Source organism: Fundulus heteroclitus, chromosome 5 (assembly GCF_011125445.2).
Source record: "Fundulus heteroclitus isolate FHET01 chromosome 5, MU-UCD_Fhet_4.1, whole genome shotgun sequence".
Classification (NCBI taxonomy): Eukaryota; Metazoa; Chordata; class Actinopteri; order Cyprinodontiformes; family Fundulidae; genus Fundulus; species Fundulus heteroclitus.
This window is the reverse complement of record NC_046365.1, coordinates 39,250,200-39,267,317: the sequence shown is the minus strand read 5'-3', so window position 1 is coordinate 39,267,317 and position 17,118 is coordinate 39,250,200. Positions and strand designations below refer to the sequence as shown.

At 43.7% G+C, this 17,118-nt stretch overlaps 2 protein-coding genes across 7 annotated transcripts in view; one reads left to right on the top strand and one right to left on the bottom strand.

Annotated features, from left to right (window-relative positions):
• Positions 1-388: 388 nt before the first annotated feature.
• The window catches only part of coro2a (coronin, actin binding protein, 2A), a 72,426-nt gene continuing 55,696 nt past the window's right edge, over positions 389-17,118 (bottom strand). For all 4 annotated transcript variants that reach the window (XM_012882295.3, XM_036137568.1, XM_036137569.1 and 1 more), the window contains exons 6-12: positions 6,082-6,198; positions 5,531-5,635; positions 5,348-5,444; positions 3,396-3,508; positions 3,186-3,276; positions 2,793-3,043; positions 389-1,641 (exon numbers count right to left, since the gene is read on the bottom strand). In XM_012882295.3, coding sequence (XP_012737749.2) covers positions 1,510-1,641; positions 2,793-3,043; positions 3,186-3,276; positions 3,396-3,508; positions 5,348-5,444; positions 5,531-5,635; positions 6,082-6,198 — 906 coding nt within the window. In that variant the 3' untranslated portion in view covers positions 389-1,509. The remainder of the gene's footprint in view (positions 1,642-2,792; positions 3,044-3,185; positions 3,277-3,395; positions 3,509-5,347; positions 5,445-5,530; positions 5,636-6,081; positions 6,199-17,118) is intronic.
• Positions 6,694-16,346, top strand: LOC118563230. Of its 3 annotated transcripts, XM_036137571.1 has the most exons (4): positions 6,694-6,867; positions 7,061-7,120; positions 7,258-7,648; positions 8,767-9,755. In XM_036137571.1, the coding sequence occupies exons 1-4, from the start codon at positions 6,734-6,736 to the stop codon at positions 9,166-9,168; spliced, it is 987 nt and encodes a 328-aa protein (XP_035993464.1). In that variant the 5' UTR covers positions 6,694-6,733; the 3' UTR covers positions 9,169-9,755. The 3 variants fall into 3 exon arrangements, 2 of the variants coding, with proteins under 2 accessions (XP_035993464.1, XP_035993463.1); XM_036137570.1 differs by having other exon boundaries at positions 7,061-7,648; XR_004931119.1 differs by lacking the exon at positions 8,767-9,755 and adding an exon at positions 16,265-16,346 and having other exon boundaries at positions 6,695-7,648.

Here is a 17,118-nt window from a genome sequence, read left to right as displayed (position 1 = left end):
TCTGCCTTGCCTTGTTGGAAAAGCATGGCTATGACCTTTTCTCAGCTCAGGAACTAGGACCCGTATGATATCTGGTTTTTTCAATAGGTTTGCCTAAATAAAAGATTTAGATATGACTTATCCATATATTCCTGCAAAAAGGTCTGATGTTGCAGGGGAAGGTAATGAAAAGTGCTTGGAACATGCTCTTGTTCTGATGCCAGTCTTCATGTAGAAGGGCTGGTCATATCACAGGTTATTTGCATTACAATAGGCACAGTTGGCAAAGTAGAGTGAATACACAAATCCTGCGTCTAAAAACTGCAGGATTATACTTCTGGAGGTCCGGATTCGTACTTTTTGTAAACAACGTTTAAGCAGGAATTAAACATTTTTCATTGAACCCACATTTTCTGTAATAAAATGCTTGTTTATTAGTCTGATGTAATATTCTAATGCTAAATACCATGTTTTCATTGGCCGTGAGTGGAAAATAATCATAATTAACAGAAATGAAGGCTTGAAAACATCCATGTGTGTAATTAATTAAGCTATATAATCTGTTGCACTAAGAGAACTGAGTTACTCAACTAAATTAACATCAATAATAATAAAATCTATAGAATATGACTGGAATATGGGTCTGGACTGCCCATGTTGGTAGAACCCCATCAGCCTCTGAGGAACCTATAGTTCTCTACATTCTCGCAGCAGACGGCGTTTTACCTTAAAGCTTTCAAGATTTAAGCAAAGCAGAAATGAAAGGAGACAATCATAAGTCGAGAAGTTTTTCAAAGCAAGAAAATAAAAACAGGATTTGGGTGCTTGCTTTAGATTTTGTCTTCATATATTTGCCAAAAATCAGATCAAATTGCCGATTTAAACGTGTATTTTCCGCCCGCATTTAAAAAATAAATATAAGAATCAGGTTTTAAAAACTCAAACCGTGGCATCAGTTGCAGATTTAGCTTAAACATTTACTCCTGCAAAAAAAAAAATGTATCTGGTCCTAGACGATTTCAAAATAAGAGCTGGAGTAAGAAGAACTGCAGCTTTCTGGGAAGGCAGAGCACAGGAGGGACAGGCGGGTCATTCGTTTTGCTCTTTCACATTCAAGCTCACATTCATGACTTCAACACCACAGCCGTGTCCACTTACAGCAGTTTAAATACAGGAAAACGTAAAAAAAAAATAATTATCATAGCGATGTTGGCTCTCAGACGGACGATTTGGAGTCAAACATCCGTTTATCAGTCAGCTACAGGAGGAATAAAAAAGCTCAAAATATTACAGTAAACTTGCATAGCTGTGAAGTTTACAAAAGAACCAGGGTAGGTAGAGGTAAAAAGGGGCAGCTTTAAAAGTTTATGTACAGGAAGGAGGAATATGTGCACCGAGTGTCGAGTTGGCCGAAAACACAAAGTCGAGGTTTTGAGTCTCAGGAGAGCCGGGCCGGTTCTGGTTCGGCGGTCTGAGCTGGTTGGTCCCGTCAGCAAGCGGCTCGCTCGGCTCATCGGGGCGCTCTTAAAGTTAGCTCTGCATCTGGGAGTTCTTGATGTTCTTGATCTCCAGCTCGAGCTGTTTGACGCGCACGTCCCTCTGGTTGAGGAGCTCCTTCAGCCGTCGGATCTCCTCCTGCTGCTTCATGAACTTCATACGCAGCTGCAGGCGAACAGAACACAGGCGGATCCGTTAAGGCTGTCCGCAGCAGGGACACGGTCACAGCACTGGGCCAACTCTCAATCACCAAGGCATGGTTTTGTTGAGAGGTTCTGAGTAGACAGTAAGCTACCTGCAGAGGATAACTCCCATAATGGCCTCACTGCTAAAACGGAACTAAAAATAAGTAATATCTTCTTAAAATGAGTGTATCTGTCCTTGATTTGAGCAGGTAAATAGGATGATCTGCCAATGGAATAAGATTTATGCACTTAAAATAGGAACAACTCATCGCCATCATCTCATTTCAAGTGCAGGATGTCTAATTATCTTATTTTATGGGTTAAAATACTTGTTCCATTGGCAGATAATGTTATTTACCTGCTCGAATCCAGGACAAAAACACACATTTTAAGAACATTTTACTCATTTTTAGATCAGTTTTTGCAGAGCTCGGACCAATCTGAGCTACCGTAAAGTCAGATTTATGCCTCTTTTTTTTTTAAACAACTCCAATATAGATGGGACAGTTACAGGTATCAAGGTGTAGCACGGTGTCAAAAAGCTAAAAAATGTAATTCTTCCTCATATGAGCTTGTTTTCCTACAAATATAGAAAACAGCTTCAATTATAAATTAGATATATTTTTAGAAAATAAATTATCTTTGTTTTAAAATAAGCTCTGATTTCTTATTTTGAAAGCATCAAGACTGGTAAAAAATTTAAGAGAATAAAAAGGAAAAAAAAATGGTCATCTGTATCGGCATAAAAAAAACTGTAATCGGTGCAGATAAGCTTCAACTTTTTAGCAGACTTTTTTTTTCGTTAGATAGATAGATAGATAGATAGATAGATAGATAGATAGATAGATAGATAGATAGATAGATAGATAGATAGATAGATAGATAGATAGATAGATAGATAGATAGATAGATAGATAGATAGATAGATACTTTTTTTTTTTTTTTACAATTGTGATTAGAGAAGTGAACAGAAGGATAACTCTGTACTTGTTTCCTGTCAGTCTAATTACAAAGTTTATTGTTTCTTCATGAACACAGATAAATAACATAATAAAATTGTGGGTTGTGTTGGACAGCCACTGCTTATAGCCCCTTGTGGGTCAAAGAACCAACGAGATAAATAAAACCCACCTCGTTTTCTGTCATTGGAGGCGAACAAAGCGGCAGGTCCTCCCCGTTGCTCACAGGCGTCCGAGTCCGGTCGTCCTCGGCCCGATCGCCCGCCTCTTTAGTGGCTTCCAGCTGATCCTGAATGTAGGAGAGCTGCAGCAGACCCGGTCTGCTGTGAGACCTGCGAGTGTCCAGGGAGTTTGCCAGGCCCTTCATCTCTGACGCAGGCTCCATCAGCTCACTTCCAGGCTTCAGAGACATGAGAACCGGTCCTGAAAAGAGCAAAACAAGGAGGAACGCGAACCTTAGATTACTTCCTGAACAAAATGCGGCAAATTGTTCCTGTTTGAAACCTAGACAAATATCCAACAGTGAATATTTTAGACCAGAACGAGCACCCAGTATATGCCTGACCTTTGTTGACTCCAGCGAGCCACTCCCCGGCAGTCAGAGCTGGTCTGTTACTTGCCGTCATCGGGTAGATGTCTTCTTGGTACGACTCCGACTAGAACAAACAAGCGAGCAGCGCAAACTCAGATGCAGCAAAAAAAGAAATAAAGTAAAGCGTCCTGGTTTTTTGGTTTTTTTTCATTCTGAGGTGTGCGTAGATCTGCGCGCTCTCACCCTGCGGGGTACGATCATGGAAAGAGGCTCAATGAGACTCTTGATTGTCACCACTTTGTAGAACCTGAAGACCTCACAGGAGCTGACGTCCAGGCCCCTTTTTGGCATCACGCCTGCAGACCAACAACAGAGACACACAAAGAGCTTCACACAGCATTTCGATTCGCCGTAACGTTCAGTTTTATCAGAGCTGAGGGGTTAAAGAACATATACTGTTTCAGATTATCCCCCGGTTTATGTCAAAACACACCAAGAAGATACTGGTCTCTTATTAAACTGCATTTAATTGTGTTTCGCTGTTTTTTCCAGCCCACTCATTTCTACAGTGTTGCTTCACTGCTGGGATGACCAACTGATGGTCTCACATTTGATGCTGGCACACTGTGGCATACAGGTGAGCTCTTCTTCTGTGGCTCCAAAGCAAACCCAAATCGTCCCCCCTGCACAAAATTATTGACATGAGGTGTTGTTGCTGAAAATCTGGGTTTAGTTTCCTCCATCCCTGGTACTGTGTGTCAGTAAAACATCTCCACTACAAGCCAGGTGGTTCATTCAGCATATTTTGAAAAAAAATAAAAATAAATAAATAAAGGCGGTGCTGCAACATTTGTTTTAGAGAGAAGAGATGAATGAACAAAATGGAAAAAATGTGGAAAAAACTATGTTCCTCCCTGCTGCTTCTGTAACATTGGAGGAAAAGATGATGCTAATCAAACAATGTTTGCATCATCATCATCATCAGTGTGACCACCCCAACAAAAGCAGGAGCTTGTTGCTGCTGCAGGTGAGCAGCAATCCAACATCAGGGCGGAACGACATCAGCAATGGTCCCTTTTCCACAGCCAGTCCTTTCAACGTGCACACAGAGTTTTTACCCCCCCCATGTCCTTCGAACTCAGGTCACCAGCATCAAAGAGGCGGATGACCTCTGAAGCAAAAGCTTAAAATTATAGCTCGTCATTTTCTTTGCACTGCATTCACCAGGTTTTTCTTCTTCACATCGCAAATAGCAACAAATTCGTGGCACATCATCTATTAGCGGCTTTGCACTTTCTTATATGGGTCAGAATAAGGCAGATTTCTGAAGAGTGGAGGTCAGCAGAACTGCTTTAAGAACTGGAAGACTCCATTTGTCTGACCTCGTCTCTACAGGTTGGACGAGCTCGAGTCGGTCGGAGACGTGAACGGTCACCTCAGCCGTCTTTGCAGCGGTTTTCTGCTTTAATCAATAAAAATAAAAAAATAAAAAAACTAAGCTCAGAGTAAACGGGTTCGGATCAGGAAGCAGAAGACGACTCTGTTGGCCCAAGCAACTTCTTCTTCTCTTGAAACGTCTCAAAACAAATGAACCATCACCGGAAGGTTAGTATACACTGCAAAAAGGGAACTAAAAATAAGTAAATAAAAGTAAGTAAAATTTTCTTGAAATTAGAGTATTTTTCCTTGATTTGAGCAGCTAAATAAGACTATTTGCCAATGGAATAAGATTTTTGCACTTAAAATAATAACAATTCATCTCCACCACCTTATTTCAAGTGCAGAATAGCTAATAACCTTATTTTAGGGGTAAGAATACTCATTCCATTGGCAAATAGTCTCATTTAGCTGCTCAAATCAAGGAAGAATACACTGATTTCAAGAAAATTTTACTTACTTTTATTTCCCTTTTTGCAGTGTACCAAAGAGGCATTTGCATAGCAGCAAGCTCTGATAGTTTGTCCTTTAATGCCATTAGTAAGGGTTTACATCTTCAGACGCGGGCGTAGCCCTGCCTGTCTGCAGCGTCTGCAGCATCAGCGACGGCCTGCTTTGGTTATTCAAATACAGCAGCTTCATTTGCACAGCAGCTTTGCTTACAGGGGCCAAAAAGTCAACGTAGCCTGGAAGCTGTGGCGCTTCAGGGAACATTTCACAACGCCTGAGATGCTCGAATGCGTGTTGGCGTTCCTTACCCATTCCTTTCTGAGGCGACTGTGAGCGGTACTCGGTCAGGAAGTGGATGTAGGGCTTCTCTGAGCTGATCTCGTAGTACCTGATGTTTCCGTCCCCCTGAGAATAACAGCAAATTTACAGCTTTTGGGGAATCGACACCAGACGGTGTGTTTTTCTTTTCTGGGTTCATGAGCCCGGTTCACCTTCCCGGCGAGGTAGAGCATGTGCGTGTCAGGATCGTAGAACGGGAACAGAACCCCCGAGGAACCGTCCAGGTTCTCCTGCAACAAAGGCGCCGACAGGTCGTCCTGCGAAGGCACACAAAGTTGTTGTTTTTTTTTTTAAATTGCTGCTAAAAATGTAAAAGAACAAAAGTCACAGTTACAACAGAGAAGAAACCCAGATACGAAAACACAATCAGTTTAATCTGCTAAATTAAAAACCAAGTCTTTAATCTACGGTTGGCCTACGTTGACTGAAACTGACCACTAGAGGGCAGAGTTGTGTTTAATACAGCAGCTCCACATTGCAGGATTTTAAGAGCATAAAGATGGTTTTAAAAAAAACAATAACAAACCAGAAGTGGAAAGGAAGAAGAGTAAATTAGAAACAAAATCTGCATCTTCAGAGGGACAGCGCTAAATAAAGCTGGATGTCTGTAGAATGATTATTAGGAAGGTGAAAAAAAAAAGTACACATGCTGCCTATCATTGATTTATTTGACTAATATTTTGTTTTCTCTGAAGCCGCTCACCTGATCCCACAGAGCTATCTGTCGGTCGTTGTAGCGCGAGGTGCCGGATGTGAAGAGCATCTTCATGTTTCCTAAAATCAGCACCTTGCTGGCTTTGTGCGTTTTGCAGTTTGTTTCCTGCAAATAAAGAAGCATGAGGCTGAATCAACCACAGAGAAGATTAAGCTGCTTTAAAGGGTGTTTGGAAAAATAATATAAAGATACAGGAAAAACCTTTAAACCAGACATTATTTAGTTATAGTTAGTTATCCCAAATATAAAGCGTTTCTCTGAAAATGGTGAAATACTGGACAGACAGTGAGTGAAACAGCAGCTAAAGTCCAAAGAAAACCTTTGAAGCCTTCAGGAAGAACTACTGATAAAATCCAATTTAAAGCATCAGAGAAATGTCTGATTGACTCAAGACTAGTGAACTATAGTAGTCTGGGTATTTCATTTCATTTTCTTCTAATGGTTTTGTTTATAAATCTTGTTAATTAGTGTGACATCAGGTCTGACAGTACAACAATAATATCAGAACTGTGGTGAAAGACTTTAAAGGGGACATATCCACTTTTTTAGTCCTTAAATACATTTTGCTGTGCACTTGGAGTCTCTGTTAGAGCAGAAATGTTGAATGTAGTCTGTCCAGGTGTAACAGGTTTAATTTGTTATGATTCCACTTGTCATTATTTTTCATTCGGCTCACTATATTATGGGGAAACAGCGCCCTCTATTGGTGGTCGGCTACGATAAGAGCAGTGTGTACAGCTACCTCGTTGCCATTATATGCAAGACGGGCACGAGGTGAGTTCTTCGCTGTTAGCACAGTGGTAAAGTATGATGTATTATGAGCCATTGTCAATTGTATGATCCCTGGCGGGATGTATTTATGGCAAATGAGGTACTACATGCATTTTATTATCGTTATAACACTGTGCTACACTGTGTTTGGAAATAACAGCTAGTTGATGCTAATTGCTAATGCTGTTCCTCGTAGAGGTGCTGTGACTGCTGTGAAGAGCCTATATGTGACCAGTACATATCCTGTTCCACGCAGGTATTTGTTTTATTTTGCTGCCTTTCTTTTAAATATAAATGTATTATTGTGGCCATTATATGCAAGACGGGCACGAGAGGTGCTGTGACTGCTGTGAAGAGCCTATATGTGACCAGTACATATCCTGTTCCACGCAGATTAAACGCATCATCCCACATCTTCCGTCTCTTGGCCATCTTTAAAACACAACGCGGAGGTATTATACTAGGAAAACAAGACTACTTCTATCTGAACCGAGCTGAACAAACAGACGGCCAAGTTCAGTACGGTTACATTGGTGCCGTTACCCATTCTTCGGCTGCATCGGCGCGGGCGGGCTGCGTCTACTTCCCGGAGCTGTTCGCATCGGAGGTCCGTGGGCTGCGTCTACTTCCCGGAGCCGCTCGCATCGGAGATCCGTGGGCTGCGTCTATTTCCCGGAGCCGTTCGCATCGGAGGGCCGTGGGCTGCGCATCGGACCCGGACGGCGGAGCACAGAGCCCCGCAGGGACACTTCACCGCCTCGGCAGTGTGGCGGTAACCAATTTAGTGAGTGTGGAGCTATATATATATATATATATATATTTTATTTTTTTTTTTTTTCTTGCCTTTTGTGGGCTGTAAGGAGTGAAGGAGTCAGTCGCTGTATTTTGTTTCACTGAGTTTTTGAGGTTCATTTTTGCCCCTGTATTTTATTTGAGAGTGCTCTGTCTTTTATTTGTCTGTTTTTGGGGACTGCATATTGAGCCATGACAGGCATTAATGGTTTTGGTAGGGGGAGAGGGTTCACAGTTTTTACCCCGGTGCCTGCAGTTGGTAGAGGCAGAGGCACGTTTTTATTTTCCCCTGAAACGTCCACACCAAAGCCGGAGTATGGTGATTCGGGCCAAAACGTTAATAACACTTTTATTGCTCCACAAGCTGATGTTAACGGGAAGCTTTTGAGTGATATAGCCTCTAAGATTGGGCTTTCTATTGGTGAGAGTATTGCAACATGCATTGAGACACGTCTTGGTAATGCAGTGGGTTCTGGTGTAGTTGGGGCTGCAGCTAATGAGTCTACTATGCTGAATGTCATTGTTCGCCCTGATGTGAAGGAGCCGGTGAGTTTTAAAGGGGATCATGACTCATGTTCAGTTCAAGAGTGGGAGGTTTTGATGTTGTCGTACTTGAAAAAGAAGGGCATCCCGGTAGCTGAACAAGCTGAGGAAGTACTGTCTAAGCTTGTGGGGAGGGCACGTGAAGTGGTTAAAGTGGGCATACGCAGTAAGCCAGTTTTGACTCTGACTGACGGACCTGAGCCCATTTTTGAGATACTGAAACAGCATTTCAGTGACACAGTGTCATCTACCTTGCCCTTAGCAGACTTTTATGCTACTGTGCCCCACGCTGACGAACACCCCTTTGATTATTGGCTGAGACTTAACAAAGCTCTTGAAGTGACGGAGGACTGCTTAAGGAGACAGAATAAGACTTTTGACTATCTTTCACGTGACTTGGCTGCCATGTTTATCCAGAACTGTCCTGATCCTGAATTGTCGCTTATATTTAAGTGCAAACAATCAAGCGAATGGACAGTGGCTGATATTCACGAGAAGCTCGTTGAGCACTGCAGGACTCGCAAGCAGCTAGCTAAGCACAGATTGACCTGTGCTCTGCTTTCCCAGCATCAGGAAGTTGTTGACTCTGTGCGGAGTGTGGCGCCCGTCAGCGCAGTTCGACCCTCAGCTGCTGTTGTCTCATCACCTGATGGACAGTCGGCTGAGAGCTCACCGGACCGCCTGGACCGGGTCATCGCCCTGCTTGAACGTGTTCTGGAGCAGCAACCACGTCAGCACAAGCTTCCGTATAAGTCTAATGTGCACACACAGAGGAATCTGCCAATGAGGTCAAAACCCGTAGTGCCCTGTGCTGTGTGCAGTGATGAAGGACACACTACTCAGTACCACTGCAGGTCCAATCATCTGTGCTTTAACTGTTTTGCACCTGACCACACACGAGCGGAGTGTCCGGGGGCTGTCGCCACGAAGCTCAGGGGCGCTGAGCCGGTGCGGCCGCAGGAAAACTAGATGGCCTGCATGTGGTGGGGGCAAGTGTTGGGCCTAAATGGGATCCCCTTGGTGCGAGTGTCGAAGATGACAGGGAGTCTATGTATCAAAGTGTATGTGAAGAGAGGGAGATGGGACGCACTCCAGTACTCCAAAACATTCAGAGACTCAAACTACATGACCAACTGTTTTACGAAGATGTAACACTGGGCGGGAAGGTGACGGTCAGAGCTTTACTGGACAGCGGATCCATGGCGTGCACCCTGAGCTCAAGTGTAATGCCCCAGTTGTTACGGCAGGATGTTTTAAAGGGCTCCACCCTTGAGCCGACGAATACCGTGTTGATTGGGTGTGGGGGGTCCAGGACCTTACCTGCTGGCATGTGCGACCTGGAAATGGAGATTTACAGCTGCAGAGTGATTGTCCCAACGCTGGTTGTCGAGAACCAGAGTGATGAACTGATTGTTGGCAGTAACCTGTTGAAATATGTGATTAACAGGCTTAAGCTAAAGAGGGATCTTCAGGGGCAAAGCCCCACAGCGCTCAGTTGCGGTGATAATGCAGAGCAGAGGCTGTTAAGCTTGTTTGCAGGGGTGGAGGTTGACGATGAAGTTATCCCAGATGCGATTGGAACTGTCAAAATCAAAAGAGCTGTCACTCTGGAACCAATGACCGAGCATCTGGTTTGGGGCATATTGCAACGAGTGGACAATACGCTGGCTGGGAGCACAGTTGTTGTTGAGCCAACTGTAACTGGATCCAGACCAAGGACAGTCATAGTGGGGAGGTCTGTGTCGATTCTGAGAGGGGACGGGTGGCTACCGCTGAAGGTGATTAATCCGTCAGACAAGCCAGTCACGCTGAGACGTAATGCTAAGCTGGCTGATGTGGCTACTTGTGACTCAGTAGAGCTGTTTGCTGGTTCCCAGCTCGGCGTCCAACAACAAGTACAGGTGCCATCTGACGAAAGTTCGACACATAGCCTTGTCTCAGAGACCTCCACCCTGCCTAACCATCCTCAGCCTAGGACACAGTGTGCCGCTAATTCACTTCAGTCAAAACTAAGTGAATTGGGACTGTCAGATGTAGACAGAGTCATGTGAAGTTGCTCCAGAGTTTAAAGCAAGACTTGCTAGTCTTATTGACGAATATCAGTCAATTTTTTCAAGAGACAAGTTGGATTGTGGCAAAGCCACTGGTTGCCTACACCGTATCAGAGTTATGGACGAGAAACCATTCCGGATGCCATGTAGGCGTATTCCACCAACGCAGTACGAGAAACTGAGAGAGGCACTGGATGAGATGGAGGAGCGGGAAATCATTCGGAAGTCTTCTAGTGAGTTTGCATCTCCCTTGGTGATCGTTTGGAAGAAGTCGGGTGACCTGAGGATCTGTAACGATTTCCGCTGGCTCAATGCACGAACTATCAAAGATGCTCACCCACTCCCTCATCCAGCTGATGCCCTAGCAGCCCTGGGTGGCAATGCCTTTTTCTCAACCATGGACTTGACCTCGGGCTACTACAATGTTGAGGTACATGAGGCTGACCGAAAGTACACCGCCTTTTCATCGCCGTTTGGATTGTATGAATACAATCGGATGCCTCAAGGTCTTTGCAATAGTCCAGCTACGTTTATGAGGATGATGCTGAATATCTTCGGCGACCAGAACTTCATGAGCTTGCTGTGCTATCTGGATGATGTCCTGGTGTTCGCTCCAACGGAGAACCTAGCTCTTGAGCGTCTGCAGATGGTCTTCCAAAGGCTCCAGGCTCATAACCTCAAGCTCGCTCCAAAGAAGTGTCACTTTCTGAGGAGGTCAGTGAAGTTCCTCGGTCATGTCATCAGTGCCGATGGGATTCGGTCTGACCCCGACAAGGTGACTGCTATCACCTCCCTAACCGAGGCAGACCTTATGGAGGATGGCACAGATGTTCCTTCTCAGAGAAAGGTCCGCTCTTTCCTCGGCATGGTGGTTTACTACCAGCAGTTTATTGAGGGCTGTTCAGCAATTGCCAGACCGCTGTTTCAGCTAACCTCAGGCTCCAAGGGTCCACGTGGGGCGGGGAGAAAGCGTCGTCAGGTCCGCAAACAGCTCTGTGCCAACGACTGGACGGAGGAATGTAGGCTAGCTTTTGGTCATCTAAAGCAAGCCTTATTGGACCAGGTCGTGTTGGCTCACCCGAATTTCTCCGGACATTTTTTGTTGTCGGTAGATGCCTCTACCAACGGACTCGGCGCGGTCCTGTCTCAAGTGCCTGATGGTGGTTCTACAGCTAGACCGATTGCCTTCGCCAGTAAATCGCTCAGTCACGCCCAGTCCAAGTACCCAGCGCACAGGCTAGAGTTTTTTGCCTTAAAGTGGGCGGTGTGCGACAAGTTCCATCACTGGTTGAGAGGTCACCGGTTCACCGTCTGGACAGACAATAATCCGTTGACCTATATCCTGTCCAAGGCCCGGTTGGATGCGTGTGAGCAGAGGTGGATTGCTAAGTTGGCGCCATTCCAGTTTGATATCAAATACATCCCTGGCCCGAAGAATGTGGTGGCTGACGCTCTTAGCAGGGAGCCCTTTGTGCAGTCCAGTGCATCCCACCGCCTGACGAGAGTGCCCTATAACGACCTGCTTGCAGAGGCTGCTGCAGTTGGTGCTAATGGAGTGCAGGAGGCGTTTCGCTGGTCAGCCAACCCACCTGAAGTGTTATCTGAGTGCGGCCAACAGTTGACGCAATGTGTGGCAAATGTCAAGCCTGGCGGTTTGTCGTCACAGGAGGTTGCGGCTGTGCTACGTGAATGTGGGGACAGTGATCCGGTGGTGTGCCCCCATGCCCTCCTTCTGCCGCAGTTCCCGCAAACGGTGCTAATGACCCCGCAGATTAGCTCTGACCTGCTCACACATGATGTTTTGAAAGAAAAACAGAGGAGTGACACTGTCCTGAGCAGAGTGATATTCTTTGTGGAGAGGAGACGGAGACCCTCAAGGAGGGAACGTGTCAAAGAGTCTGCTGAAGTTATTAAGCTTTTAAGAAGCTGGGAGAAGCTTGCAATGAGAGATGGTGTTCTGTATCGGGTGACTAAAAGTCCTGTCACAAAGAGAAAGACCTACCTGTATATTGTTCCTCTCTCTCTGCGCTGCAAAGTTTTACAAGGTGTTCATGATGAGGCAGGACATCAAGGACAGCAACGGACGTTGTACTTGACAAGACAGAGGTTTCACTGGCTTGGCCTGGCTCGTGATGTTAAGGAATATGTGAAACGCTGCAGACGGTGTGTGGTCAGCAAGTCACCAGAGCCTGAAGCCAGAGCCCCCTTGGAAAATGTACGGACATCTGAGCCTCTTGAGCTTGTCAGTATTGATTTTTGGACTGCTGAGGATTCGTCCAACAGATCCCTAGATGTGCTCGTTGCTACTGACCATTTCACAAAGATGGCACACGCCTTCTTGTGCCCCAATCAGTCAGCCAAAGCTGTTGCACATCAGCTGTGGAACAACTACTTCTGCATCTATGGATTTCCCAAACGGCTACATTCAGATCAGGGAGCCAACTTTGAGAGCGCTCTTATTGCAGAGTTGCTGAGTGTTGCAGGTGTGCAGAAGTCGCACACGACGCCATATCACCCCATGGGCAATGGCTCGTGTGAGAGGATGAACCGGACCCTAGGCAACATGATTCGGGCGCTGCCTCCAAGAGCGAAACACCGTTGGCCTGAGGCCCTGAAATCCTTGACATTTGCCTACAACTGTACTATACATGAAACTACTGGCTATGCACCATTTCTGCTCATGTTCGGGAGAGTGCCACGCCTTCCGGTGGATGTCATTTTTGGATCAGTGCTCAGTGATCCAGAGGTTGTGGACTACGACAATTACATTGAGTCCCTACGCAAGAACATGAGGGAAGCTATGGCCGTAGCTCAGTCGATGGCAACTAAACAGCTCCGGCGTCACACAGATTTGTACAACCGGAAAGTACGTGGAGCACCTGTGGAGGTGGATGACCATGTGTTACTGGCCAACAAAGGGGAACGTGGCAAGAGGAAGCTTGCTGACCGCTGGGAAAACACTGTTTATGTGGTGGTCGGAAGGAATGAAGAAAGTCACACGTTTAGGATCCAGAACCCCACCACGGGCCAAGTGAAAGTGGTCCACCGCAACCTGATAATGCCAGTGAACTTCCTTCCCCTGTCCCAGTGTGACACAGTCGACCAGGATGAGGTTGTGATGTCTCCGACGTCGAGTTCACTGGATCTCAGTGCTGAGAGGTCAGCTGTCAGTGATGTTACTTCTGACTCGGCTGAGTTCAGGACAAGGGTGTGGGTGTCCGAACTACCTTCAGGGGGAGGCAGTGAGTCAAATGCTGTGGACACTGATCAGTTGGTGGATCGGGAGGGGGAAATTGCTGATATCCAGTCCGGAGAGAGTGTCTCGCCTCAGGCTCAGCCAGTCGTTGTACAGTCCAAACCCTCGGCTGAAGCTGCCTTGATGGACAGCAGTTTTAAAGACTCTAGTTGCTCTGTGGTTCCTACAACTTGCCCGGTGACTTTTACGGTACCTGACGCCGACATGCCTACTGACATGCCCTCTGACAGACAGACTGACTTGCCTGCTTCTGATTGTACTGCGACAACTGTAGTTGACGGTGTGACTGACCGTAGATCTAGAGCTGGACGGTTGTTGAGACCTGTAGTTAGACTAGTTGAGATAATGCACCAGAAACCTGCATTAGTCGTTTGAGTTGTTTTTATTTTTTTTTGGGAGGGGGCTGTGATGTTTTTAGTCCCTAATTTTGTTTTGTACAGGTTTTGCAACATTTTTGGAATGTTGTATTTTCTTTTAACTTGCTATTTGAGAGTTGTATTTTACAGTTACATGTTCATAGAATATGTAAATGGGCATATTTTTTTCTCCTATGTGTGTGGATAGGGTTTGGCCAGCCTTATCTCATACTAATCCTTAAGGGATGGTCTTTGTGACTGGGTAATTGTAACTGTAATTTTACTGAGATAACACCTCACCTGCGGTTTTGGAAACGGTAAGTGTGTACATGCTTCCTGTGCATTCAGATAGTGGTTTTGCACCATTTTTTATTTTCTTTTTTTTTTTTGTTTTCTTACCTGTGGTTTTGTTGTACTGGTCCTCTTTTGTTTTTGTTTTTTTGTAATGGGACAAGTGGAATTCAGTAGGGGGGAGTGTAACAGGTTTAATTTGTTATGATTCCACTTGTCATTATTTTTTTTTTTTTTTTTTTTTTTATTTATTTATTTTTTTTTTTTATATATTTTTTTTGCTTTTATTCCACTGGACCTTGAGGACAGATTAAGATGAAATAGATTTTTCTGTTGCTGCTGCCTTGCTCAAGAGCCACAGGGAGAACTTACAGGTAAAATGCAGAACTTTCTTACCTTAAAAGAATTAAAATGTTAATAAAACTTTTTGTTAAACAACGTGTGAGCGGATGAAGCTCAGAGGAAGAGAAAGAAAGACTTTGGTGACTTTTTTTTTTTGTTTTCTTACCTGTGGTTTTGTTGTACTGGTCCTCTTTTGTTTTTGTTTTTTTGTAATGGGACAAGTGGAATTCAGTAGGGGGGAGTGTAACAGGTTTAATTTGTTATGATTCCACTTGTCATTATTTTTTTTTTATTTTTTATTTTTTTTATTTTTTTTTTTTTAATATTTTTTTTGCTTTTATTCCACTGGACCTTGAGGACAGATTAAGATGAAATAGATTTTTCTGTTGCTGCTGCCTTGCTCAAGAGCCACAGGGAGAACTTACAGGTAAAATGCAGAACTTTCTTACCTTAAAAGAATTAAAATGTTAATAAAACTTTTTGTTAAACAACGTGTGAGCGGATGAAGCTCAGAGGAAGAGAAAGAAAGACTTTGGTGACTTTTTTTTTTTGTTTTCTTACCTGTGGTTTTGTTGTACTGGTCCTCTTTTGTTTTTGTTTTTTTGTAATGGGACAAGTGGAATTCAGTAGGGGGGAGTGTAACAGGTTTAATTTGTTATGATTCCACTTGTCATTATTTTTTTTTTTTTTTTTTTTTTTTTTTTTTTTTTTTTTATATTTTTTTTGCTTTTATTCCACTGGACCTTGAGGACAGATTAAGATGAAATAGATTTTTCTGTTGCTGCTGCCTTGCTCAAGAGCCACAGGGAGAACTTACAGGTAAAATGCAGAACTTTCTTACCTTAAAAGAATTAAAATGTTAATAAAACTTTTTGTTAAACAACGTGTGAGCGGATGAAGCTCAGAGGAAGAGAAAGAAAGACTTTGGTGACTTTTTTTTTTTGTTTTCTTACCTGTGGTTTTGTTGTACTGGTCCTCTTTTGTTTTTGTTTTTTTGTAATGGGACAAGTGGAATTCAGTAGGGGGGAGTGTAACAGGTTTAATTTGTTATGATTCCACTTGTCATTATTTTTTTTTATTTTTTATTTTATTTTTATTTTTTTTTTTTATATTTTTTTTGCTTTTATTCCACTGGACCTTGAGGACAGATTAAGATGAAATAGATTTTTCTGTTGCTGCTGCCTTGCTCAAGAGCCACAGGGAGAACTTACAGGTAAAATGCAGAACTTTCTTACCTTAAAAGAATTAAAATGTTAATAAAACTTTTTGTTAAACAACGTGTGAGCGGATGAAGCTCAGAGGAAGAGAAAGAAAGACTTTGGTGACTTTTTTTTTTGTTTTCTTACCTGTGGTTTTGTTGTACTGGTCCTCTTTTGTTTTTGTTTTTTTGTAATGGGACAAGTGGAATTCAGTAGGGGGGAGTGTAACAGGTTTAATTTGTTATGATTCCACTTGTCATTATTTTTCATTCGGCTCACTATATTATGGGGAAACAGCGCCCTCTATTGGTGGTCGGCTACGATAAGAGCAGTGTGTACAGCTACCTCGTTGCCATTATATGCAAGACGGGCACGAGGTGAGTTCTTCGCTGTTAGCACAGTGGTAAAGTATGATGTATTATGAGCCATTGTCAATTGTATGATCCCTGGCGGGATGTATTTATGGCAAATGAGGTACTACATGCATTTTATTATCGTTATAACACTGTGCTACACTGTGTTTGGAAATAACAGCTAGTTGATGCTAATTGCTAATGCTGTTCCTCGTAGAGGTGCTGTGACTGCTGTGAAGAGCCTATATGTGACCAGTACATATCCTGTTCCACGCAGATTAAACGCATCATCCCACATCTTCCGTCTCTTGGCCATCTTTAAAACACAACGCGGAGGTATTATACTAGGAAAACAAGACTACTTCTATCTGAACCGAGCTGAACAAACAGACGGCCAAGTTCAGTACGGTTACACAGGTGCTGTGTAAATATCTTTATATTCTGTTTGGGTCATATTTTTTGAGCAGTTCAGTTTTCTCTGTTCTTTATTGTGTTTTTTTTCTAATAAATATGCCACAGTATTTGCTAAACAAGTTCACTGACTGCCTGGCTAACCAATTTCTCGAATCCGCCATTTTTATTTTTAACTACGATTTGTTAGTGTGAGCTCAAAGATACAGAATTGAAAAGTGGGTAAGTTAAAATGTTGTTCGTTATGGCGCCTCTAAGCATACCAGAAAAATGGATGAACGGAGTGGAAAGCTCTGTGACCTGGAGGGGGGCGACGTGCCTCCTTTAGATTTAAAGAGACGGCGCCAAAACGAGATGCTCTCTGACGTTCGTTGGAACAGGAGTAAAAACAGGGGGGACATGGGGGTAAATTAACGAGGAATTCAGACCACACCCGAATGATTTCAATGTGAAAAGGAAGGCATTAAAAAGCAGGATATGTCCCCTTTAACTTGATTTTGTTCATCTCTGTTTCCTGGTAACACACCTTCCAGGTCAGATCTGGAAATAAAGGTCAGTTCTGGTCCAAAATACACACAGCAGGTTCCACATAACAGATAACAGAAAAAGAAAGGGTCCCCTTTTTTTTTTTTTTTAAATCGACACCAACTTTCTGAACAT

Coding starts and splice junctions, on each gene's coding strand:
- LOC118563230 (XM_036137570.1), top strand. Junction 7,649..8,766: donor GTGTGGCGGTAACCAATTTA/GTGAGTGTGGAG, acceptor CTGCTTTCCCAG/CATCAGGAAGTTGTTGACTC.